The sequence below is a fragment of the Rhinoderma darwinii genome, chromosome 12, assembly GCF_050947455.1.
Source record: "Rhinoderma darwinii isolate aRhiDar2 chromosome 12, aRhiDar2.hap1, whole genome shotgun sequence".
Classification (NCBI taxonomy): Eukaryota; Metazoa; Chordata; class Amphibia; order Anura; family Rhinodermatidae; genus Rhinoderma; species Rhinoderma darwinii.
The window spans coordinates 69,323,338-69,351,108 of NC_134698.1; the positions used below are offsets into that span (position 1 = coordinate 69,323,338).

At 42.6% G+C, this 27,771-nt stretch overlaps 1 protein-coding gene across 3 annotated transcripts; it reads left to right on the plus strand.

Moving 5' to 3' along the window:
- Positions 1–711: 711 nt before the first annotated feature.
- On the plus strand, positions 712–27,771 carry GPR132 (G protein-coupled receptor 132). 3 transcript variants are annotated; one of them, XM_075843363.1, is made up of 2 exons: positions 712–794; positions 26,492–27,771. In XM_075843363.1, exon 2 carries the CDS (start codon positions 26,501–26,503, stop codon positions 27,611–27,613), a length of 1,113 nt encoding a protein of 370 aa, XP_075699478.1. In that variant the 5' UTR covers positions 712–794; positions 26,492–26,500; the 3' UTR covers positions 27,614–27,771. The 3 variants fall into 3 exon arrangements, with proteins under 3 accessions (XP_075699478.1, XP_075699476.1, XP_075699477.1); XM_075843361.1 differs by lacking the exon at positions 712–794 and adding an exon at positions 17,785–17,960; XM_075843362.1 differs by lacking the exon at positions 712–794 and adding an exon at positions 22,953–23,123.

Sequence of the window (27,771 nt, forward strand, 5' to 3'; positions counted from 1 at the left end):
AGTGATATGTCCTAATTTCGGCAATATTCAGAGCTTGAAGCTCCTGGGACCCCTCACCTACTATTTGCCATTTATAACACTAGTGTCTTCTTATGTGTCAGAGGGTCATAATGCACCAGGTCCTAGGTAGGACTACTACCTCAGCATCCCCTATAGCTAATCCCCTAAGCCTATTATGACACTAGTTTAGGTATCAGCCTACCTGGAATTATGAATGAGAGAATCGTATATTTCCTGTACATGATTTCTGCAGTTATATAAATGATAAACATATCCCACAACTTATATAAAATACAGAAGAAACGCACTCAAAAGGTCTTCAAATAAAACTACTCAAGATCAGTTGAGCATGAAGTACGCCCGCCTCCCCACCCCCATTTCCTTGCCTTTTTCTTACATCCTGCTTCCTTTTCCTGCAGCCCAAGAGTCTATATCATTGGCGGATCAAGTACCTTGCAAGCTATTATTTCACATTTATCACTATTTCTCAAGTTGTTTCCTGGTTTCCTGTTTTCCCGATTGCAGTTCTGCCAAAATCACTTTCTGGTAGAGGCAATATAGTGTCACAGAAGTAATGTGCCGTCAGAAAGGTCACTTAGTATTCCTTTGTGACTCTCATCTAGCGCTCGTGAACTTGACAGTTCTACTTTAATACATATAGAATATATATTGCATTTTTCCTGTCCGAAGGAAAGCTGATGAGAAATATCTCATTATTGTAGTGCTTCTAACATGGAAGGACTGTGGCTGGGCTGAGACTAGTGACATCACTGTGCCCATCATGATGAAATAAGGTGAGATTTTTAACATGGTTACTTACTTTAAGCCCCTGAGGACCAGGCCAATTTTGGACTTGTGGCCTTGAGGACAGAACTATTTTTTTATATTTCCCTCTTTACATCCCAGCGCTCCATAACTTTTTCATGTTTTGTCCGACATAGCTGTATGACACTTTGTTTTTTGCGGGACGAGTTGTACTTTTTGTAGGTACCATTTTTTGTACATTTACATTAGCGTTTAATTTATATAAATTTTTATTTTTGCATTTTTTATTTTTTTTTACACCATACACCGATCATCATAAATAATGTTATAAATTTATTGTACAGGTTGTTACGGACGTGGCAATACTAAATATGCCTATATTATTTCATGTTGTGGGACTTATATTTTGAAAAGTTTATTTATTGTAAAAAAATATATATTTCTGTGGGTTTTGTTACTATTTTTTTTTTATTTAACATTACTATTATTTGTAATCCCATAGAGGGATTTTTCATTTTGATTCTTATTTTTTAACTTTAATGTACTGGCATATATCCATATGCCAGTAGATTAGCCTGTGTACTGATTGTAAACAGGCAGTTGCTAGGGCATACCTAAGTATGCGCTAACAATAGGGAATATGCTCAGATAGCCCTGGGGTCCTTCAATGGACTCTGGGCTGTCTGCCCATACTAGGTATGGCCATCAATCGCATCACAGGGATTTCCTGTGATGCGATCAAAGGAGAGTCCCCCCTTCTCACTATTGCTTTCAAAACTGATTGCGGCATTCAAGGGGTTAACGGCGGAGTATTCTCGTCCTGTGTCGGCAACCAGTTAATTTATATACAAAATTAATGATCAATGATAAGTGATGGGCAGAGACATCATTTGAAGCTCCAGTGCCCCAATTCAAAATCTAGAACAGGCCCCGCTGGTGGCACAAAAAGTAAACAAATTTGTACTCCCCCTTCCTCCGTTCCCCCTGCAGCTTCCCTTCCAGTTCCCAGCTTTTGAATGGAGTGGGCAGTCAGACACTGGTGAGTGACATCATCAGCTGTGTCTGCCCCTTCCATTCCCATAGACTGCACTGATGTAAGGCGTCAGCACGTTCCTAGACTACCACTTTACGCATTTTGCCAATGGAGGGAATTGGTAGACCGAAACCATGGAAACATATGTCACCTTGGCGACTACCACTAGGATCGCGGTATCAACTAACCTTTCCATCCTAGTAAAAAATGGTTTGCAGGTCCGAAAATAGCTTTCACACAGGACACCGCTTTAATAGGTGCTCAGTAGCTACACCTAAACAGTGCCGGATTTCGAATTGCTCCCCCGGGACTGAAGAAAGTTGCCAACTTTTAGAGCACCTGTTACCAAACAGACCTTCCCTTTAAAAAACAAAGCAAAGCAAAAATACCATCAACAATTCCATAATATACATGTAAAGGATCTGCCAGGCACAGCTTCTGTGTCAACGCCCATAGGTAATCAGTCTGCACCTGCTTCTATGTCTGTGAGACTGACTCCATCTTCCACCACTCAGGATGGCAGGCTTAGGAGTGGGAGAGCCTATCACAGTCTGGCCAGACGGAGCTAGCTCCCGCCCTCTGTCTATTTATACCTGCCTTTCCTGTTCCTCCTTGCTTGTGATTCTTCTCGTTTGGTTTCCTGGCCCTGCTGCAGCTTCTGAACTATTTGACCCTGCTTCATATTGACCCTGGCTTACTGACTACTCTCCTGCTCTGCGTTTGGTACCTCGTACACTCCTGGTTTGACTCGGCTTGTTCACTACTCTCCTGCTCTGCGTTTGGTACCTCGTACACTCCTGGTTTGACTCTGCTCGTTCACCACCCTTGTTGCTCACGGTGTTGCCGTGGGCAACTGCCCCCTTCCCTTAGCTTCTGTGTACCCTTGTCTGTTTGTCTGTCGTGCACTTACTGAGCGTAGGGACCGTCGCCCTGTTGTACCCCGTCGCCTAGGGCGGGTCGTTGCAAGTAGGCAGGGACTGAGTGGCGGGTAGATTAGGGCTCACTTGTCTGTTTCCCTACCCCCATCATTACAATACATCTAATACTCTACTAACTAGCCCTAGTAATAGATGAAAGCATCAATGGCAAAACCAAATTCTAAATACATAGAAATACATTCTAATCAGCCCTTATAGTATTATGTCCCCAGAATGGAAGATTAGAGAATATTGGCCAAAAATCCTCAATGTCAAAATAAGCCAAATCTTCCAACTAGAGTTTTCCCCCCAAACTCACGACCGATTGCCAGAGGAAAAGAAGTAAAAAATACTGAGGAAATTAGATGAGTTGTGCTGTTTCTTAAAAAAAGGGAATATTAACATGGTATTTTTGTACTTCTTTCCTTCTGACCGTTTACGGTTAGAGAAACCTTCGGGTGATAACTTGTTAACAATTGGAAGATTTCTACTTGGGTTATTTTTAATTTGGGGAACTCAAATTCCCGGTGACTGGTCACACTTTACAGTCAACAGAAATTTATAAAGTCTTTATTCTTAAAGGAGGGAATAGTATTGTGAGCATGCTATGTGTCATGTGCAGTATTTACTGTGCAGGGAGAGGGAGGAGGGCGGAGAAGCCGTGTTATGTACATCTTCAATTATGAATTGTATGATCCTGTGTTTTTTCCTCCATCGTTATCATAAAAGTGTAACCTTGAATTGCATTGTGATCCTGCTACCTGATGATAATGAGTTGACTGCTGACTCTGCCTCCACTGTACACAGCACAAGATGAAAAGTGATCTCTACAAAACGGGAAGTGTCAGCCTATTGTGAACGCTTAAAGGGGTATTCCCACGATCCAAAGTATTAGTCGTTTTCCCCTACATGGAAAATAAACAATTAATGCAAATACATTGATATATGAAAAATGCATGTATCTTCTGCAATATACATCCAAGTAAACTGGTTAAACCCTTAAAGGGGTTCTCCGAGATGTATTTTTTTGAAACTTTTATTACTAGATTGCACGTTTATAATATGTTAATATACTTACCACTGAAATATTGCTTTTGTTCTCCACGCTGCCTGCTCATCACATGGCCTCCGACGTCACGTTTTGAGCCTCCTCCACTGACATGTCGTATACCCATCACATGGTCTGGAACTAGAGAGACCTCGGAGGGTATACAACAAGTCAGTGATGACGTCTCGTTTCTGGGGCGGCTTTGTGTTTTGTGCCTGTGCATCCAATCTAGTTATTCACTCATTACAGCCTGCAATGCATGCAGGGAAAGAAAGGATTAGCAGCAAGAAGCATCAACAAACTAGACCTGGAATGTATGCAAACAAATGGCGCGAAATTCAAAGAAAAAGTGGGATAAGTGGAATATTTTTAGATTATAATTGTTTATTGATGTTGTGTGTATAAGGGGAAATGCATGAAAGATTTCTTTTAAATATGATGATAACTCGGAAAACCCCTTTATGGACGTGGACTAGTTGGCATGTTAAGGACGCAGCCCCGTTTCAAATCTGACATGGGGTAATAACTGTAACGCCTACTTTCACCTCGTGGTGGGCGCGACCGCTGACCTCATGCCGGCGTCTCTCTCCCAGAGTCTCCCTCATCTCCCACATGGCTGTACTGCTCTGCTGCATCTCCTAGGGTGCACCAGTAAAAAGTCCCCTAACCAATCCCCAGATCACTCTAGACTATAAAAAAAAGGCTCTGCCCTTCCACCCCTTGCCTAAGAGTTGTTGTTGTTGTTGTTGTTGTATTCCCATGTTAGTCTAAGCAAATGGCCCCTTAGTTGTATCCTGCTCCCAGTGTTCCTTTATCATGTTGCTGTTTGTTCCTGAGTCGAAGTCTATTGTTGGAGTCGTGTGTGTCCCATCTGCCACGTCTAGTGTCATCTGCCACGTCCAGTGTCATCTGCCCCGCCAACCATCATCTGTGCCAAGTCTCTGCTATACCACGTCTGCTACACCGAGTATCTGCCAGATCATCTTCCCAGGTACTAGTAATGATCTATGGGTATGTGAAACCACTAGGCAGCTCCGCCGTGGCCAAACAACTGTCTATATCAAAGTCTATGCAAAGTCGTAGAACAAGAGTACCTGTAAGAGTCCAGACAGTAGCAGAGGCTTTGGCACGGATGGTACTTGATGTGGCAGATGACGCCAGACTTGGCGGATGATACCAGAAGTGGTATATGACAGGAGGCGTGGCAGATAACAGCAGATGTGGCAGATGACAGCAGACGTGGCTGGTGACAGCAGACGTGGCCGGTGACAGCAGACATGGCCGATGACAGCAGACATGGCCGGTGACGCCAGGCGTGGCAGATAACAGCGGACGTGGTAGATCATACACATGACTCCAACTAGGCTTAGGTACAAGAGACAGCAACAGGATGCAGGATACATATACAGGCAGCAGGGAACAGGAACACTGGGAGAAGGATACAACTAAGCGACCGTTTGAAATATGAACATGGGTAGACAACAACAACGCTCAGGCTAGGAGTAGAAGGGCAGAGCCCTTTTTATAGTCCAGGGTGATCTGGAAATTGGTCAGGGAAAATTAACATGTGCGCACGCTGGCCCTTTAAGGCCGGGACCGAGCACGCACGCACAACTTAGAGTTCAGAGCAGAGCAGAACAGGACTGCCGCGAGTGGCTGGTGTCTCCTAGGAGGAAGACGCTGGCAGGATATCAGAGGTCTGTGGTCATGGCCGTCGCGAGGTGTGGAACAGCGGCGGTCCGCGACTGCGGCCGTGACAGTACTCTTACCCTAGAGACTGTTATTGACTGTCGTTTGGTCAGCTGCTACTCTGCTACGGCGGAGCGGCATAGTGGGTCCACATACCTCACCGGCGTCACAATAATGCTTTCACCTATCCAAGCGATCCGGCGATTGTTTTCTTGTGACACATTGTACTTTAAGTTAGTGGTAAAATTTGGTCGATACATTCAGTGTTTATTTGTGAAAAACAACAATTTCGAGAAAATTTGCAAAAATTTGCATTTTTCTAAATTTAAATGTAACTGCTTGTAAGACAGATAGTAATACCACACAAAATAGTTACTAGTATACATATCCCAAATGTCTACTTTATATTTGCATCATTTTTTGAACATCCTTTTATTTTTCTAGGACGTTCCAAGACATAACTTTAGCAGCAATTTCTCACATTTTCAAGAAAATTTCAAAAGCCTTTGAGGGCCCTATATATTAGAAACCCCGTATGAATTACCCCATTTTAAAAGCTGCACCCTCAAAGTATTCCAAACAGCATTTGGAACGTTTCTTAACCCTGTACACGTTTCACAGGATTTAAAGCAAAGGGGAGGAGAAATGTACACATTTTTTTTGCAGAAAATATGTTTTGATCCATTTTTTTTCTGTAACACAGAAGGTTTTACCAGAGAAACGCAACTCAATATTTATTGCCCAGATTCTGCAGTTTTTAGAAATATCCAACATGTGGCCCTAGTGTGCTAATTTACAGAAACACATGCCTCAGAAGCAAAGGAGCACCTAGTGGACTTTGGGGCCTCCTTTTTATTAGAATATATTTTAGGCACCATGTCAGGTTTGAAGTGGTCTTGTGGGGCCAAAACAGTGGAAACACCCCCAAAAAGACAACATTTAGAAAAATACACCCATCAAGGAATTTATTAAGGGGTATAATGAGCATTTTGACCCCACTGTTTTTTTGCTGACTTTAGTGGAATTCGGCTGTGAAAATCAAAATCTACGTTTTTTTCTAATAAAATTTAGTTCTAGCTCAGATGTTTCCATTTTCACAATAAATAAAGGAGAAAAGCACCCCAACATTTGTAAAGCAACCTGTTATGAGCATGGCAATACCCCATATGTGGTAATAAACTGCTGTTTGGACACATGACAGGGCTTAGAAGTGAAGGAGCGCCATTTGGAGCTTAAATTTAGCTGGAATGGTTTGTGGCGCCATGTCACATTTGCAAAGCCCCTGCGTGACCAAATTAGTGAAAACCCCCTAAATAATTACCCCATTTGGGAAACTACACCCCTGAATGAATTTATCGATGGGTATAGTGAGCATTTTGAACCCACAGGTTTTTTGCTGAATTTAGTGGGAATAGGCCATGAAATTGAAAAGCTAAATTTTTTTCAATAAAACTTGGACATTTTACATTTTTACAAGAAATAAAGGAGAGAAAGCACCCCAAAATTTGAAAAGCTATTTCTCCCGATTACGGCAATATCCCATAAGTGTTCATAAACTGCTGTTTGGACACACGGCAGGGCTGAGGAAGGCAGGAGCGCTATTTGGCATGCAGATTTTGCAGGATTGTGTTTTGGGCGCCATGTCGCATTTGCAAAACCCTAAGTACCAGAGTACAGTAGAAGCCCTCAAGAAGTGATCCTATTGTGGAAACTACACCCCTCAAGGCATTTATCATTTGCCTGGACATATGACAGGGGTCAGAAGTGAAGAGCGCCATGAGCATTTGAGGTCTATTTTGGTGATTTCCAGAGAATTGACCCACCATTGCAGGGTTCTGAGGTCAAATAGTAAAACAAATCGCTTAGACGTGACCCTTATTTTGGAAACTACACCCCTTAAGGCATTTTAAGGGGTGTAGTGAGCATTTTTCCCCCTAACAGGTGTTTTTTCATTAGATATAAGTGCGCAGCGAATGGTGCAAAGTAAAAATTTAAATTTTCTGCTGCTATGCCATTTTAGTGCACTACATGTTGTGCTCAGTTTGTGCCACCGAAGACACATATCTCAAAGTGTTAAGCGGGTTCCTCGGGTATGGCGATGCTATATATGTGGCTGTAAACTGCTGTTTGGGCACACTGTATGGTTCAGAAGGGAGGGAGCAGCATTTGGTACGTAGATTTTGCTTGGTAGTAGTTTTGTTTGGGGATTTACTGGTATTTCAGTTTAGAATGTGGGGGCATATGTAAGCTGTGCAGAGTACATCAGGGTATATGTAGGCTGGGGAAAGTACATCATGGCATAATAAGAGGGTACAGGGGCGTAGCTAAAGGCTCTTGGGCCCTGGTGCAAAAGTTCAGCTTGTGCCCCCCGTCCACCCGTAATTTTCAGCGGCATTGCTGGGTCTCTTAAGTGACACAGTAGCCATGGGCGTTGCTGGGGTCTAAAAAGCTCATGGGCCCAAACCCCAAGACATATGTTTTATACCCCCCCCCATACCTCTAAATAATGCAGCCCCCAATAATGGTAAAAAACACTCCTCTGTACAACGCCCACTTGGTCAATAGTAAAAACACGCCCAGTTGTCCATTGAGAAACTCATTAGCATAAATCTAAAATCACTAATAAAGTGGTGAAAATAGATCGTTTTTTTTAATAAAAAGCACTACTGTCACCTACATTATAGCGCTCATCTCATTATGTAGGAGATAGGACACTTATAATGTGGTGACAGAGCCTCTTTAAGCCAGGATCAAACCTGCAGTGTTGATGCAGTTTTTAGTGCAGCTCTTGGCTCAATTTTTTGAGCAAAACACAAGAGTAGACATGAAAGAAAGGAGATGCATCAGTTTTTTTCTTTATAACTTTCCTTCCTTTTGGATCCACTTCTGGTTTTGGCTCAAAAAATGGAGCCAAAAACGGCATCAAAAGTTGCATTAAAATTGAGTGTGCGATCCTGGCCTTAAGAGGACATGTCCCTTTTTGGGAAACCTCCTGAAGCAATAGAAGACCACAATGTAAAACCTCTCTTAAATATATATATAATTAGGAAAATAACCGTGTTCAACTTGAGTTTATAAAAGAAGTAGAAGCTTTCTAGGGTCTTCCCATAAGGTTTGCCACAGAATTTTGTCCCACGTAGTTATAAGTAGAAGCTCACATTGCAGCTTTAGATGTAGTATAGATTTAGCTTTCCTTCGCACTCACTTTACTCCATCTTTTATTTTTTAAACGTTTTTATTTATGCTTTTTATAACCAACATGTAAAAATCACTTGTACAGCATGGCAGGAGGCCGTTCACCATTACAAAGGAGGGAAATTAGAGAAGGTGTCTTCCTTATTCATCAGAACATTTTACCATATCAGATACATACAATGAGTAGGCAGGGTAATTACCATATCCAAACACCATACAAGTAGTAAAACATCACAGTCACACACCATTCATCCAATATGCGCTGCTTGACTCAACCCAACCCCATCAATGGCCAATGAGGGAATTATACTGCAGTCTCAGACGCTCTAACCATCTTGACCAAATTTTCTATGAATATACAACTTTTGATTTAAGGGCACATATTTGTTAACAAGCTTTAACCAGTGCACTATACTTGAAGTTTCTGTTGCTTTCCAGGCCATGATAAGGATTTACCTAGAACAAAATAATACTAATCGGAAGGAGATCTTATCACAGTATCCCTGCACTAATCCATTCATGACCCCCAAAAGACAAATCTAAGTGGTGAGGAGCCGCGGAAACCGAAAATTGTCATGAGGGAATCCAACAACCTCCGACTAAAAGGGGGAAACCTTAGGACATAGCCATATACAGTGAAAATATATGTGCCCATAGCAGATTGGCATCTAAAAGAATCAGAATTAGAGGCGCCAATCCTTTGAAGCCTCACTGGTGTATAATAAACTATGTAGAAACCTGGATTGGATTGAAAAATCTCTAGAACTCACTATAGAATCAAAAAAAGAAAAGCTCCACTTTCAGCCACCGTCAGCTCAGGAATATCCCCATTCCACCCAGAGAAAGCTCTATCAGGGTCTAGACCCTCTAGATTGTAATAGAGTATACATTTGTGTAAGGGGTTTAGGAAGGTCTGTGGTGCCAAGGAGGCCCTTTCACTTAGAGAAACTAATCTCAGGGGGATGAGGACAAAACTGTGCTACACATGCATGACGTAACTGAAGATAATGAAAGAAGGCAGCCCTCGGGAGCCCAAAGCGATCTTCAAGGTCGGAGAAGGACAAAAACCCAGTGTCAGCAGAGTAAAGTTGACCTACAAACTTAATCCCAGTCCCGGCCCATATCAATGCCCCTGGCAGAGACTCTAAGTGGGTTAAATCACAATGGGGTTCTAGGTGAGCATAGGGAAGCGACACAACCCGATATTGTGAGATGGGCACGTTTCCAGACCCGAGCAACAGTTTGAAGCGGGAGAATCGCTGTACAGGGTGACTTACATTCTAAACAATAAATTGGTAAGACTCTCGTAGGAGCTCATAATGGCTCCAGACGGAGCAAAGGCGGCATTGCTAATGTCAATATCAATCCATCAACGAGCATATACTAATTGTGAGGCTGGGTAATAAAAATATATATTAGGCGCTGCCATTCTACTCAAAGACTTAGGAGCCCATAAAAGGTTAAGGCCAAATGTAGAGGTACCACCTTGTTAGTAAAATATTTAAATTGTGTGACTATCTGCAGGGGACAGGAAGAGTCTGCCGTGTACAGTACCGAGAGGAGGGGAGGAACACGACGGATTTGGACCAGCAACCCCGAAAAGGCAACAAAAGAACCAATTTGTTGCAGATTTTAAACTTAATGTTGAAAATCTGCAAGAAAAATGCAAAGATTTTGTAGCATGAATTGACATGCTGCGGATTAAAAATCTGCACTGCAGGTCAATTACAACGTGTGGATGTGATATCTTAAAATCTCATTTACTTTGCTGCTACTGTAAGGCCTCTTGCACATGAACGTGTTTTTGTCGCCGCAAATCACCCGCAAATCTGCGGATGAATTGCGGACCCATTCATTTCTATGGGCTCATGCACACGACCGTGGTTTCCCCGATCCGTGCAATGGACGGAAACCCGGACCGCAAAAAGATAGGACAAGTCATTATATGGTCCGGATTTGCGGTCCAGGCTCATTGAAATCAATGTGTACACGAGGATAATACTCTGCGGCCATCCGTGCAGTAATCACGGGCCGTGTGCTTGAGGCCTGAATGCTCAGGAAAACCACAGCTAATCTGCCCTGTGTGAACAAACCCTAAATAAGTTAGAAAGCTCAACGTGAAAGGGGAAGTCCAGGCTCAAGAGTAGAAGGTTGCTTTAGGGCGGATAATCTTTAAATATAGTGTAGTGTGGGTGAATCTTTTTCTCAACACCACAGATCTTTGTATTTTACTTCCCTCTAATATGAATAAGTTTATAACACAACAGCAATGACTTAAAGAGGACCTGTCTCCTCTCCTGACATGTCTGTTTTAGTAAATACTTAAAATATTAAATACATAGTAAATACTGGAATATATTTTCTTAGTACTTTGTGCTGTGCCATTCCTCTATTATTCCACCTAGAAACTTCTGAACAAATTGACAACTGAGTGTTACCATTCCCTTTGTCAAAAAGGCGTGTCCCTACATAGTCTCACTCTATCAGTTCTGATTGGACAATGTCAGTCTGTGTAGGGACACACCCCCAACTGGTTACACACAGTTATCAATTTATTTATACATTTCTAAGAGGAATAACAGAGGAACGGCACAACATAGAGTACTAAGGAAAGATGCTTCAAAATAGTTATTTCATGGGGAATACAATTATTTACTAAAACCGACATGTCAGGAGAGGTGACGGCTCCTTTTTAAATGAAACAGGTGAGAAGAAGAATAGCATGGAAAAAAACACCATTCCTTTTGTTAGGAAAAAGTGAACTCTGAAAGGCTGACAGTGAAATGATGATGTTAATTTACAATCTAAAAACCTTCTCAGCTCAGAATGTACTTCCCAAATAGACTGTCATCTGCCCTGACACATAAAATTCCCCACTTCAATATAAGGGAAATGTATTTAAGTTTGATCATCAGCCAATTCTAAATTATTCTTAAGAAAAAGCACTTGGACTTTCTAAGAACTTTGGGGCACATCCAAAAATGGAGACATTCTGTGGACGATAAAACAAGAGGTTAGCACAAATATGTTCAGGAACACTCACAATAAATCTAACTACAGCTCTAAATACTAAACATGTAGCTATAATTCATATACACCATACTAACAATTTAATAAAAATAAAAAAAATGGCAGCCGAGGCTTATCTTTAATCCAAGTGTCTCGGTTCCTCCTTGCACATTGTAGTAATGCACAAGCAAAAAATAAGAGAAAGTTTTTGAAAGGAAAGGACAGAAGTTATTCCATAGAAGTGAGAAAAATATGATTTATTTTTCCTTTTATGGGATTTTCTTTCTTTAGTTTAAGGGGGTTGTTGGGTTAAAAAAACAAAAAACAAAACAGGTGGGTTAAAAAATAAAGTTCCTCCACCAACTTTTTCTTTGTAAATGTCCCTCAATAATAAGGCAATAAGCTTTTCATTTTAAAATTATTTCCATAATAACAAAATCTTATGTCTAAATTGTATTTGCTTTGTGTTTTATATTTTACTAAGTCCTTTTATTGGTCTGGTCACATAAATCTAATGTTGTACCCTAAGGGTGTAAGTCACTCATGACTAATATGTTTTTCCTAACTGATACACAAGCACCAGACTATATGTTATTCTAATAATTTAACACTGTTGACTAATGGCCTATGGAAAAGAGTGCCCCTCTTGACGATACGCTATGGCTGGTATTGCAGCTCACCCCCAGTCAAGTAAATGGGACTGAAAAGCAATATCAAGAGCCTGTGGACAACAGTTCAGCTGTTCCTTGAAGAATCAAGAATTGAGCTTTTTCTAATCGTATACCCTTTTAATATAAAGGATAGTTGTGTAAAGGATCTGCCAGGCACAGCTTCGGGGTTAACTCCCTTAATTAATCAGTCAGCACCTGAATCTACATCCCTGAGACTGACTCCAGCTTCCACCACTCAGGCTGGCAGGCTTAGGAGTGGGAGAGCCTATCGCAACCTGGCCAGACTCAGCTAGCTCCTGCCCTCGGTCTATTTAAGCCTGCCCTTCCTGTCCCTCTGTGCTTGTGATTCTTTTTCGTGTGGTTTCCTGGCCCAGCTACAGCTCCTTCTATTTTGTTCCTGCTCCATACAGACCCTGGCTTACTGACTACTCTTCTGCTCTTCGTTTGATACCTCGCACACTCCTGGCTTGACTCGGCTCGTTCACCACTCTGGTTGCTCACGGTGTTGCCGTGGGCAACTGCCCCTTTCCCTTGCTTGTATTCCCTTGTATGTTTGTCGTGTTTGTCGTGCACTTACTGAGTGCAGGGACCGCCGCCCAGTTGTACCCCGTCGCCTAGGGTGGGTCGTTGCAAGTAGGCAGGGACAGAGTGGCGGGTAGATTAGGGCTCACTTGTCCGTTTCCCTACCCCCCGGTCATTACATAATCACAAGCCCATACCTAGTCTACCCTGGTCCCTGACACCACTATGGACCCCCGTGAGACCCTGGCTAAGCAAATGCAGGGTCTCTCCCTACAGGTCCAGGCCCTGGCTCAGAGGGTCAACCAGCCTGATGCTACCTTGGTAGTTCCCCTCACCGCACCTCTTGAACCCCACCTCAAGTTGCCCGACCGGTTCTCAGGGGACTGGAGGGCTTTTCTCTCCTTTCGGGAGAGTTGTAGGCTTTACTTTCGTTTAAAACCTCATTCCTCAGGTTCTGAGAGCCAGCGGGTGGGTATAATTATGTCCCGGCTCCAGGAAGGGCCCCAAGAGTGGGCCTTCTCCTTGGCTCCTGACGCCCCTGAACTTTCCTCCGTTGATTGTTTCTTTTCTGCTCTCGGACTTATTTATGACGAGACTGACAGGACTGCCTTTGCCGAGAGTCAGCTGGTGACCTTACGTCAGGGTAAGAGACCTGTTGAGGAGTATTGCTCTGACTTTAGGAAGTGGTGCGTAGCTTCTCGGTGGAATGACCCTGCCTTAAGGTGCCAGTTTAGGTTGGGTCTGTTGAATGCCCTGAAAGACCTGCTAGTTAGCTATCCCTCTTCTGACTCCCTAGACCAGGCTATGGCTTTAGCGGTACGACTTGACCGACGTCTCAGGGAACGACAACATGAACGTTTATGTGTTTTCTCCTCCGACTCCCCCATGATGCCTCCCGAAGTTCCTATGCAACTCGGGGCCTCCGTGTCCCCCCAACAACGTAGAGAATTCCGCAGGAAGAATGGTCTCTGCTTCTACTGTGGGGATGACAAGCATCAAGTGAACAACTGTCCTAAGCGTAACAATGCAGCCAGAGAACTTCCGCGCCTAAGTGATCATCGGGGAGGTCACTTGGGCGCACAGGTATTTCCAGTAAATAGGAAACGTACTAAGATCTTGCTTCCCTTTCAGGTCTCTTTTGGTGGTAGGTCTGCTACCGGCTGTGCCTTCGTGGATTCAGGGTCCTCTACTAATATGTCTGTGGAATTTGCTATGTCTCTTGCTATGCCTCTGATTGATTTGCCTAAACCTGTCCCAGTAGTGGGTATCGACTCCACTCCTCTTGCTAATGGTTATTTTACACAGCATACCCCTGTTTTTGAACTCCTTGTTGGCTCCATGCATTTGGAGCAATGCTCTGTACTGTTGATGCAGGGATTATCGTACGATTTGGTTCTAGGCCTTCCCTGGTTGCAGTTGCATAATCCCACGTTTGACTGGAATACTGGGGAGCTAACCAAATGGGGTAATGAATGTTGTACGTCATGTTTTTCTGTTAATTCTATTTCTCCCCCTGAGGAGGCGAATACGCTACTCGAGTTTGTTCAGGACTTCGCTGATGTTTTCTCTAGGGAGGCCTCCGAAGTGTTACCTCCTCATAGAGAATACGATTGCGCTATCGAATTGGTACCAGGAGCTAAGCTTCCTAAGGGTAGGATATTTAATCTTTCTTGTCCTGAACGTGAAGCCATGAGAGAGTATATCCAGGAATCCCTGGCCAAGGGTTACATTCGTCCCTCTTCTTCTCCGGTAGGTGCTGGCTTCTTCTTCGTGGGGAAGAAGGATGGTGGTCTTAGGCCATGCATTGACTACCGTAGCCTGAATAAGGTCACGGTAAGGAACCAGTATCCCCTTCCTTTGATTCCTGATCTCTTTAATCAGGTTCAGGGGGCCCAATGGTTCTCTAAATTGGATCTACGGTGGGCGTATAACCTTATTCGCATCAAAGAGGGGGATGAGTGGAAGACTGCGTTTAACACGCCCGAAGGCCATTTCGAATACCTCGTCATGCCCTTTGGGTTGTGTAATGCCCCTGCGGTCTTCCAGAATTTCATAAATGAGATTTTGAGAAATTACCTGGGGATATTTCTTGTAGTGTACCTTGATGACATACTGGTGTTTTCCAAGGACTGGTCCTCCCACATTGAGCATGTCAGGAAGGTGCTCCAGGTCCTTCGGGAAAACAAACTGTTTGCCAAAACCGAAAAATGTGTGTTTGCGGTACAGGAGATACCATTTTTGGGTCAAATCCTCACTCCTCATGAATTCCGCATGGACCCCGCCAAGGTTCAGGCTGTGGCGGAATGGGTCCAACCTGCCTCCCTGAAGGCGTTACAGTGTTTTTTGGGGTTCGCTAATTATTACAGGAGATTTATTGCTAACTTCTCGGTCATCGCTAAGCCTCTTACGGACCTCACTCGCAAAGGTGCTGATCTCCTCCACTGGCCTCCTGAGGCTGTCCAGGCTTTTGAGGTCCTTAAGAAGTGCTTTATCTCGGCCCCGGTGCTGGTTCAGCCCAACCAAATGGAGCCATTTATCGTGGAAGTTGACGCATCTGAGGTGGGAGTGGGGGCTGTCTTGTCCCAGGGTACCAGGTCCCTCACCCATCTCCGCCCCTGTGCCTACTTCTCCAGGAAGTTTTCGCCAACTGAGAGTAACTATGATATTGGCAACCGCGAACTCTTAGCCATTAAATGGGCATTTGAAGAGTGGCGCCACTTCCTGGAGGGGGCTAGACACCAGGTAATGGTCCTTACCGACCACAAGAATCTGGTTTTCCTAGAATCTGCCCGGAGGCTAAACCCGAGACAAGCTCGATGGGCGTTATTTTTTACCAGATTCAATTTTTTGGTTACCTATAGGGCTGGGTCTAAAAATATTAAGGCTGATGCACTGTCGCGTAGCTTCATGGCCAGCCCTCCTTCGGAGGAAGATCCTGCTTGTATTTTGCCTCCAGGTATAATCATTTCCTCGATCGATTCTGATTTAGTCTCTGAAATTGCTGCTGATCAAGGTTCAGCTCCCGGGAACCTTCCTGAGAACAAGCTGTTTGTTCCCCTGCAATTCCGGCTAAGGGTACTTAGGGAAAATCATGACTCCGCACTATCTGGTCATCCAGGCATCCTGGGTACCAAACACCTCATTACCAGAAATTATTGGTGGCCTGGGTTGCCTAAAGACGTTAAGGCCTACGTCGCCGCTTGTGAGGTTTGTGCTAGGTCCAAGACTCCCAGGTCCCGACCAGCGGGCTTACTGCGTTCGTTGCCCATTCCCCAGAGACCTTGGACACATATCTCCATGGATTTTATCACCGATTTGCCAAGGCAAGTCGGTGGTGTGGGTGGTGGTAGACCGCTTCAGTAAGATGTGCCACTTTGTGCCCCTCAAGAAACTACCCAACGCCAAGACGTTGGCTACCTTGTTTGTCAAACACATCCTGCGTCTCCATGGGGTCCCTGTCAATATTGTTTCAGACAGAGGGGTACAATTTGTTTCATTGTTTTGGAGAGCCTTCTGTATGAAGTTGGGGATTGATCTGTCCTTCTCCTCTGCCTTCCATCCTGAAACCAATGGCCAAACGGAGAGGACTAATCAATCTCTAGAACAATACTTAAGGTGTTTTGTCTCTGACTATCAATATGATTGGGTCTCATTCATTCCCCTCGCCGAATTTTCCCTTAATAACCGGGTCAGTAACTCGTCAGGGGTCTCTCCCTTTTTCTGTAATTTTGGGTTTTCTGTTTCACCTGGTAGTTCCAACAATCCCGAGGTAGAGGTCGTTCATCGGGAACTGTGCACAGTCTGGGCCCAGGTTTAGAAGAACCTAGAGGCGTCCCAGAGCGTACAAAAAACTCAGGCTGATAGAAAACGTTCTGCTAACCCCGTTTATGGTCGGGGATCTGGTGTGGTTGTCGTCTAGGAACTTGCGTCTCAAGGTTCCATCCAAGAAGTTTGCTCCCCGGTTTATTGGGCCGTATAAGGTCATTGAGGTCCTCAATCCTGTCTCCTTCCGGCTGGAGTTACCCCCGTCTTTTCGTATACACGACGTGTTTCATGCCTCCCTCCTTAAACGCTGCTCCCCGTCCTTGGCTCCCTCGAGGAGACCTCCTGTTCCCGTCCTCACCCCTGAGCATTGCGACGGGCTGCTCGTCCTGCTTCCACAAAGACACCCATGAAATCCCATAAGAACCCATGGAGTTGACTTTGGATCCTCCACTACAGTCAAAAGTTAGATATTCTGAGTTAGGACTCAGGTTTCGGTCCCGATTGTGGCACCCTGACCAGAGAATGTAAGTTTGTGTCAGACCTGGACATTGTTGTGCTGCTGGAATCTGCATAAGAGTGTCCAAGTCTGACAGTTATCAACAGCATCTGGTCCAGATGCCATTATCGAGACCTGAACCATTTAGGTCGCGACGACAACACCTAGACCGGAGGCTGTTAGTTACAACCAGATATGAACATTCGACGCTGCAGAAAGGGTGTGATCAATGAGAAAAGGGGGACAGATAATATACGGCGGCTCTACAGCTTGGCACACAGCTAGCTGCCGTATATTTACGTGAAGCGGTTGGCAAGGGGTTAAAGAGGTCCTGTCACCTCTCCTGACATGTCTATTTTAGCAAATACTTGTATTCCCTATGAAATAACAAATCTGCAACATATTCTCTTAGAACTCTGAGTTCTGCCGTTCCTCTGTTATTCCTCCCAGAAATATATGAATAAATTACCAACTTGGTGTTACCATTCCCCATATCAAAGGGGCGTGTCCCTTACAGTCTGATACAGTTAGCAGTGATTGGACATTGTCAGTTCGTGTAGGGACACACCCCCAACTGGTGACACCCAATGGGGCGAGGAGGAGGAGGAGGAGGAGGGAGAAAAAAAAGAAAAAAAGAAAAAAAAGAAGAGGCTTGACAGTTCACGAAATGACAAAGTGGAAAGTCCTATTCATAGTCCACTGCGAGCAGCCATTCAATATGACTGCTCTGCTGAGAAACTTCCTGTTGTGTTAACGGGTTTAAGACGTGTAGGAACCATATTGTAATACGGTGCGGAGAGAAAATAATCAGCCGAAGAAGAGTGGAAATGTGTTTCTTGCTTCAAATGAGGTATGCATTAATAATATATTTAGAGTCAATGTTCTCTACAACACTTCTCTATGCACTTGCCATTCATATACAGATGTAGCAGAGCTGTACTTGTCGATTCTCCCACTTTGGAGGGGGCAGCTCTAATATGTGTTGGAGAGGGTGCGGAAACAAAGGCTCCACATTACATATGTGGTGGACCTGTCCTTCTATTAGCTCTCTATGGAAAGAAGTGTTTCAACTGATCTCTGAGATCTCAGGTATACTTATCTCAGGGTCCCCAGAATTGGCCGTTTTGGACATGGGGTTGGAAGATATACCTCACCAAGTCCAACTGATTTCTCAACATATTCTCATAGCTGCAAGAATGTCAATAGCTAAATTGTGGAAGTCTTCCGTCCCTCCATCCATATTAGAGGTAATTAGAAGAGTTAAGATAGATTGTAGACATGAAACGTCCTTCCTCTATTACTTTAACACACCTCATACTAAGGTGGTGGCGTGGGATTTATGGAAAAGCTCAAAATATTATAAATAAGTCATGAATATGTCACAGTATGTATATGAATGTCTTTTTTTTATTTCTTTTGTTTTCTGTTTAGTTGATTTTCTGTTATGTTGTTTTGTGCACTCCTTTGTAGGACTTCTCATGTTGAGAACCTTGGGTAATGAAGCTTGGAGGTATTTTTCCTATGTAATGTGTTGAAAAAGCTCAATAAAAATTTCAATGATTAAAAAATAAATAAAAAAAAGACTGCATTAGAGTTGCATTCCTCTAGACTGCAGATATCTGATGGTCCCTGTAAAAGATTTGGACTACACACAGGCTTTTTGAAGCGAGATTTCCCAATATTAACTACTGAGTGACTGCTGCCAGGAGTGCACTGAGTTGTATGTATTCCTGTGGACTGCAGTTGTCATTCGATATTTAAAATGATAAAAAAATCTCTTTACAAAAAGTCTATGTATTAGTCTGGGCTCTGAGATATACCATGTGCAAGCCTGGGACTAAACACAGTCCCACCCCCCCCCCCCCCCAATTTTAACTATCGAGTAACTGCTGCAGTCAAAAGGAGTGCACGGAGTTGTATATATTCATGTGGACTGCAGCTGTCACTTGATAGTTAAATATGGAAAATCTTTTTACAAAAACTTTGTGTGTTGCCCCAGGCTTAGTCAGTGCTCTGTGATACTCTTTGGGGCTACACACAGACTTTTTGTGGTGAGTTTTCGCAATTTTAGCGATCGAGGGAGTGCTGCCGTTCCGAGGACTTGCACTCAAGTTAAAATTAGAAAATAAGACTGTAGCCTGAATATAATATAATGAAGTTACGTTAAATAATAAAATCATAAGTTGTGTTGTGCCAAAAGACAAATTCAGCTCTGCTGCATACATTAATCACATGGCAGGAGAACTGAGGCAGATACAGATTGTATACTGTATGTAGAATACTTTCCAACATATATAAAGAAAAATAAGTTTTATGGTTTTTTTTTGTATTATTATTATTATTATTATTATTATTATTATTATTATTATTAAGAAATTACAATGTATTGGTGTTCACTGTATATTACGTGTAGATGTGATGATTTATAACTGGGATTAGGACAGTTTGTAGAGTTTCTTTCAATTAATTTGCATTTCCCATAGGCATTGCTTCAATTTTTCCACCAATGTATTACTCATGTGCAAGTCCTCACCCCACCCACATTATAGGGGGTGCGCTGTATTCATATAGTGTCTACAGTAACATAATATGTGTGATTTGCCCTGCCTGCTATGTGAATAAAGTAAATAAAACACCCGCCTAACATGAGTAAAGATGGTAAAATGATGCAACTCTCCTCCCTCCAACTGAAGCGGTCATATATTATAATGGCCCTTGGAAAGGAGCGACCAGTCTGTGAATATAGTACTTTGTTAAAACAGTCCGAAGTTGCAAAGTTATTCAACATTTAGAGTTCAATGCAATGAAAACTATTTTTTAAAAACATGGAAACTTTGTGACCCCTTAAGGACACATACAATTTTTATTTTTACTTTTTTTATTTTTTTATCTTCACCTTCCAAGAGGCATAACTTTATTCTGCGGCTCAATACAATTAGGATGATACTAAATGTATACAGTTCCCTTGTATTTAAGTTCTTTTACAAAATAAAAACTATTTGTTATAAAAAAACATTGTATCGCCATATACTAAGACCCATAACTTTTTATTTTTTCATCCATGAGTGGTATGAGGGCTGTTTTTTGCAGGGCGAGCTGTAGTTTTTACTGGTACCATTTTGGGGTACATACAACTTTTTGATAATTTTTTATTCTATTTTTTGGGAAAAGCGAGGGGACCAAAAACCAGCAAATCTGGCTTTGTGAATAGTTTATTTTCCTACGATGTTCATCGTGCGGATTAAAAAACTTGGATGCAGTGATACTAATTATGTTTATTATTTAAAAATAAAAAAATAGGAAAAGTGTCAATTTTCTTTACTTTTAATTTCTTTTTTATATTCTTTAAAAAAAAATTAACTTTTTTTATAGTCCCTCTGCTGTACTGCATTGCCATTTTCTAAGCTTCCACTTAAGTCCTGCCTCTGGCAGATTTTAATAATAATAATACACAAAAGGCAGATTTGGAAGCCTTCACTAGACCTCCAACCGTTACGGCAACCACCCCACAATCTCATCACAGCAGACGGATCAGCGGACAAACAGAGCCCCTCCCTTTGTCTAACCAATCAGATTGACCGCGATATCAGGATTGGAGCTATGTCTGATCCCAGCAGTTGGAGGTGGGTTTCAGTTATATATGGTGCGGGTTTATCATCTGAGCCTCCGCCATATTGTTAGAGTGCACATCCGCCGAACATGTGTTGTAGGGGTAAAAAGGTTGTCTGGTTTAGAAAACTAATTTCAAATACTCTATATTCTGAATTAAAGGGGTTTTCCAGGCATTTTATATCGATAGCCTATCTTTAGCATGGTCCGTCAATTAAGATCAGTGGGGGTCAAACACCAGGCATGCCTGCCGATCAGGTGGCTGCAGGGGTCGCTACAGCCTTTAGCCAGTTTACAAGAACAGCACTGTACACTTTCATAGCGGCTGTGCCGGGGATTGCAATTTTGGTCCCATTCAAGTGAATGGGACTGAACTGCAATCCCCGGCACAGCCGCTACGGAAATATACGGCGCTGTGCTCCTTCAGTCAGCTGATCGACAGGGTGACGGGAGTCGGAACTCCACTGATCTTATATTAATGTCCTAACCTAAGGATAGGCCATCAATATAAAATGCCTGGAAAACTCTTTTGCCTGATTTAAGATGTTCATCAATTAGCCAGAGCAGCGAGTAACAACAGAAAATGCCTCTCTCTCTGGAGGACACAGCACATTAATGCATTACATGAACAGTCCCCATTGATTTTAATGTGCACCATGTAATGGTTAATTTCCCCTATAGTGGTGTTGCAGGGGGATTGAACACTTGCTATCAGGTCCCTCTGCAGATTACAGCTAATCAATGAGCATTTCAACAGTGGGACACCCTCTGATCATCTTATTTTCAGGGGACAATTCTAGCAAAATGGGATTACCCAAAGCGGACAAAATCCTTTAACCCTTCAAGGTGGGCATTAACTGTTTTGGTCCCTCCCGTGCATTGCAAACGCGACATGGCACTGAAAGCCATTCCAGAAAAATTAACGCTCCAAAATCCAAAAGACGCTCCTTCTTTTCTGAGCCCTGCCGTGGGTCCAAACAGCAGTTTATTACCACATATGGGGTATTGCCGTAATCGGGAGAAATTCCTTTAGAAATGTTGGGGTGTTTTTTCTCCTCTATTCCTTGTAAAAATTAAACATTTCTAAGTTTTTTTCAGAAAAAAAGTAGATTTTCATCTTCACAGACTAATTCAAATAAATTTAGCAAAAAAAATCTGTGGGGTCAAAATGCTAACTATACCCCTAGATAAATACCTTAAAGGGTTGTAGTTTCCAAAATGGGGTACATTTTTGGGGGTTTCCACTGTTTTGGCAGCACAAGACCTCTTCAAACCTGACATGGTGCCTAAAATATATTCTAAAAAAAAAAAGGAGGCCCCAAAATCCTCTAGGTGCTCCAAAGCTTCTGAGGCTGGTCTTTCAGTCCAGTAGCGCACTGGGACCACATGTGGGATATTTCTAAAAACTGCAGAATCTGGACAACAAATATTTAGTTGCATTTCTCAGGTTAAACCTTCTGTGTTGCAGAAAAAATTTATTACAAATGAATTTTGGCAAAAAAAATGTGTACATTTCACCTCTACTTTGCTTTAATTCCTGTGAAACACCTAAACAGTTAAAACACTTTCTAAATGCTGTTTCGAATACTTTGAGGGATGCAGTTTTCAAAATGTGGTGATTTATGGGGACTTTCTAATATATAATCCCCTCAAAGCCACTTCAGAACTGAACTGGTCCCTGAAAAAATAGCCTTTTGAAATTTTCTTGAAAATTGCTGCTAAAGTTCTAAGCCTTGTAATATCCTAGCAAAAGAAAAGGATGTTCAAAAAATTATGCAAACATAAAGTAGACATATGTGAAATGGTAATACCACACAAAATAGTTACTATCTGTCTTACAAGTAGATACATTTAAATTTAGAAATATTCTAATTTTTGCACATTTTCTCAAAATTTTGGTGTTTTTCACAAATAAATATTGAATTTATCTACCACATTTTTTCACTAACATAAAGTAACATTTTTCACGAGAAAAGAATCTCAGAATCGCTTGGATAGGTAAAAGCATTCCAAAGTTATTACCACATAAAGTGACACATGTCAGATTTGAAAAAATCAGCTTTGTCCTAAAGGCCAAAACAGGCTCAGTCCTGAAGGGCTTAAATCCTATTTTATATGTAGGTCATGTAAACTAATATTTAAATGTTAAGTGACTGTTATATGAGATTAGCAAAATATGGCTGTCTTTTTTCCAAAAAACAGCGTTACCCTAATCCACGAGGATGCAGTGCTATTGTTTTTCGGTAAAACCACGGACACCCTGACGAAAACAGCACAGAACTCATTAAAGTCATTGGGTTCCGTCAGGCGCCGATGATGTCCGTCATACAACGGAACTGGAGCTTCCAGTATTTTTGTTGTTCTGATCCTGTGACGGAGCAGAACATTGGAAAGCCAAACTCAGGTGAGAACCCAGCCTTAATCCTTTTTGGGCATAAATATGTGACTGTCATGCCAAAATCGGGGGTTGTTGTACCCAGAGCCGGCCTTTGGTTGGTTGGTACTCTAGTATGACCCCCCTCCTTCCTTATGGCATACCAAATAGTGCCCAAAAAGAACAATCATACAGCGCCTAAATAACACTGTCCAAATGATAAACTGTGGGATATAGATGTAACGCTGGCGGCGGGTCCCACTCCTGCTGGCGGTGCCTGCTGCCGGTTCTCGTGCCTTCTCCGGCGGCCTATCCCTCCTCCAGGTCATCAATGTCTGCTTATGTCCTCCGCTTGTGGCCGCACGGTTGTTAGTGCGCCCGCGTGCGCTCCCGGCCACCTCTTAAAAGGCCACCATGCACGAAATTCAAAAGTGACTCACCAATCCCTGTTGCCTCCCCCCAGTACTATTTAAGGCCCCTTCATGATCTACCAGGTACCTGAGCAAAATTGGAACAACCTAGTGTTATAAAGCGAAGGTTCCTGTATGCATCTGATTCCAGTCTGCTATTGCAATCAGTTACCAGCCTGCATCCCGTCTGCTATTGCTATCAGTTATCAACCTGTATCCAGTTGTACGTTACCAGCCTGTATTCAGTCTGCTATTGCTGACAGTTATCAGCCTGTGTCCAGTTGTCCGTTGCCAGCCTGTGTCCAGTTGTCAGTTGCCAGCCTGTGTCCAGTTGTCCGTTGCCAGCCTGTATTGAGTCTGCTATTGCTATCTGTGGACAGCCTGTATCCGGTTATCTATTATCAGCCCGTATCCAATCCGCTAATGCTATCTGTGGTCAACCTGTACCAGTCTTTTTCCAGTAGGCTGTTGCCATCTGTGATCAGCTTGTACCAGCCTGTATCCCGTCCGCTGTTGCTATATGTGGCCTGCCAGTGTCCCAACTACATGCTTATGTTCAGCTACCCACTACCTGCCTGTGTCCAGCTACCCACTACCTGACAGGGTCTAGCTACCCACTACTTGCCTGTTTCCAGCTACCTGCTATCCACCTGTGACCAGTGATCCGCTATCAGCTTCCATCCTTCAAGGTACCATCTGCCAGTGCCTGTGTGTAGTCTGTTTGGCCAGCAGCTAATTTGCCGGCACCACTTCAAGAGGTAGCGACTTGTTAGCCTCCCCGCGGCGAAGACCAGACACCTGTATAGGGGTTAAAGGCTAAAGACCGTGAAGGCTACTTGGATACCAATGTTAGATGTGGCCCTAAGCCAAACCAGTGGAGTAGCCCAGTGGCCCACAACCTGCTGGTCGTAACAATAGCTGCAGTCGGTGCAGCTGCCTTTGCATAGATTTGGGCACCAATTGTGGGATCGAGGTGCAAAATCTGAGTGCTAAGGGCATCAGGGCCGGTGGTGTCACCTTTGAAGTGACAGGTGATGTGATCTGTGGGACCGCCCTGGTTTTACCGCTTATTCTATGTGATAGACACTGAAAACTTGTAGCAACATAAACCTAAACTTCAAGGAAGTGTTACTGCAGTCAAGTCTCATTTATCTGGGGTGGAAAGACAATGCTAGACCTATGAGCGTGCGCTGTGGTCTCTCTAACTTCCTGCGCACACTCATCTGTTCTGTATTTTCCCCCAATTTATTATAACAGATTATTACATGATAAGTTTATGGTTATCCATTTATCTAAGAATTCCTTAGCACAACATTATGTTAATAGAGAAGTTTGCCAATATTAACATTTCAAAAACATGTTACTTGTTTTTTTAAAGACGATTCATGACCTTGATCTGAGTATCTCATGTGCAAACTAAACATAACACAAATATAAACACACTGCAAGACAAACAGAATGCAGACCTCCCACCAATACTGCAGGCTTATTTTTAGCCTGGTCTTTCCTAGGTCTCCTCTGCCCACATTTTCTGCAAACCTGAGGCTAGTAAAAATAAGTAATAGCAAAATTAGCAACTTAAAGCTGATCTCTGGGATCCCCCATAGTGAAGTGTATTTCATTCTGTATTTATGTAGCGACGTGATTTTTGCGACTTTTTCGTAGACAATGCAGCTTTCTTTTGTCATCATTTTTATACACATCCTTTATGCTCTTTTAGCATTTTTAAGCTTATAGTTAGAAAATAATAGTAAACAAAAGAAAAAATGCTTTTTTACATTTCAGCTAATTTTTCTGGTAATATAGTTTTACCCTAAAATAGACCTTTTATTTGTGATAGTCATTGTCTACCTTAAATTTTTATACATTACATGTCTATTATTGGGTAATTGGGTCAGGGATAGTGTTACGACATTAATTGGAATGGGGACGTTTTTGTTCTGGGTGGGTATTTTATGTGTATTTATTATTTCATTTATTTTTACTTTATTTTACTGTTTTTTTTAAATTATTATTATGGCTTGCCCCTCGAAGGTCAGAAGAAAGCTTTAAGCGACTATTTATTTTTTTCTTTTACACCATGTTTTTCTACTGTAAATGGCACTGCACATCAGAGAAAATCAGCCCTGTAAGGGTATGTGCACATGACCTCTTTTCAGACGTAAAAACAGCTCCAAAAACGGCCGTAAAAAATGCCGCAAAAACGCAGCGAAAAATGCTGCGAAAAACACGAGTTGCTCAAAAAACGTCTGAAAGTCAGGAGCTGTTTTCCCTTGAAAACAGCTCTGTATTTTCAGACGTATTTAGTTAATCGTTTGAACATACCCTTATAGTGACTATTGGGGCTGTGTTACCAGCTGACCCAGCAGCAGCCTCCCACTAACAGCATGCCTGCGATCATGTGACCTGTAACATGATCACCGGGACCAACAGAGGCAGCGGCGCAACGGTTAACGCAAACCTGTCAGCCGTTTTGATGCCTCAAAACTGGTGTCAGAGTGATATATGGGAGTGGGAGGGCTTTTTTTTGGTCATTCAAGTTGCATGACCGACAAACCGATGCTTGAGTCCCCCGATGTGGCAGTCATAAGTGCCACTCTCTGCTCTGATTGACGGCTCTAGCGGCTAATCAGGAGACCGCTAGATCCGTCACTCAGAGAGGAGGGGCGGGGCTTACAGCGTGCAGTGCAGGATCGCTTGCACTTCAAGTACCGCAACAGTGGCACTCGCGATCGGAGTGCCGGGGGAATTAAACATAATTTTCTCGGTTATGCAACTTGCACGACCGAGACAAAAGGTATGTTTACAATGGCCTCTCTCTCCCCTTTATCATTCTGTCAGCAGTTTTGAGGCCTCAAAACTGCTGACAGGTTCACTTTAATGTGTTAAAAATGATGAATACTGCTTGCACCATGACTAACGATATGGTTTATTATATCTCATCCTTGTATATCTAACTTGTTTTTTTTTATTTATATTAATTTCCAGTAGCCAAAAATGAAGCAAGAATTTGCAAGAGGCAATGTTTCCTGGGACCAAAATGCTACAATGGTACCATCGAACAACTCCCTACAACAGTGCCACCCACCCTATAATGAGAGTGCCCTATTTGTCATCATACTGTATAGCATCGTCCTTGTAATTGGATTTCCGGCTAACATTTTGACCTTGTGGCTGACATTTTTGCAAATATGGCGGAAAAACGTGCTGGCAGTGTACCTGTTCAGTTTGTCATTAAGTGAACTCATGTACCTCGGGACAATTCCCCTTTGGATCCTGTACGTGAAAAACGACCATAACTGGCAATGGGGACCAACGGCTTGCAAAATTACAGGATATATTTTCTTCAACAATATATATATTAGTATTCTGCTTCTGTGTTGCATTTCTGTGGATCGTTACTTGGCTGTGGAATATGCTTTGGAGTCCAGGGGGGTCCGGAGGCAAAAAATGGCCATAGTTGTCACCGTCGTTCTTTGCAGCTTGGTGGCCCTTATTCATTCCACCGTTTTTATCATCAGTGATGGTGAACCAACGGAAAACCGAACCACTTGTTTTGAAACTTTACCGATACCGTCACATATAGCTGGTTTCTATGTTGCTCGGTTCGTCATTGGATTTTTTATTCCTCTATCGACTCTGATTTATACCAATTTTGTGATAAAAAAGAGGATTGAGATCAGTGGGAGCTTCACTAGTCAGCAGAAGACCAAAGTCAAGTATCTAGCCATAGCCATAATAATCATATTCTTGATCTGCTTCGCTCCGTATCACTTCGTGTTGCTCACCCGAGGTATTGCGTACTACTTAAAGGAGAATTCGGAAAACTTCTGTGATTTCGAAGAGGAGATTTACACGGCTTATTCTATATTTCTTTGCCTGGTCACTGTAAACAGTGTGGCGGATCCTTTCATCTATGTATTGGTCAGCGAAAACGTAAGGAAAGATATTTGTAGAGCCATGAGGGGCTGGAGAAGACAACTCTCCATCAATACTAGGAGTGATAGTACCTATCCCCACATTCATAATTCTAGAGATCAACACTTGGACAAAGAGTATTCAACACATAGTGGACTTGGGATAACAGATATTCTGAAGGAGAGGAATTGACCTAAAAAAATGGTTCACTGTTGGAATACTTTAAAAAAATTTTGAAGCTCAAGATTTTTGATTTTATTTATGTTATTTATTTTTTTATGACAAAAAATATCCATCACTGCTCTATTTCCTTACGCAATCCGCCAATGAATAAATTCCAATTGAAATAA

What these genes read in the sequence shown, in the direction of transcription:
- GPR132 (XM_075843363.1), top strand. Translation starts at nt 26,501, where the DNA reads ATGAAGCAAGAATTTGCAAGAGGCAATGTTTCCTGGGACCAAAATGCT.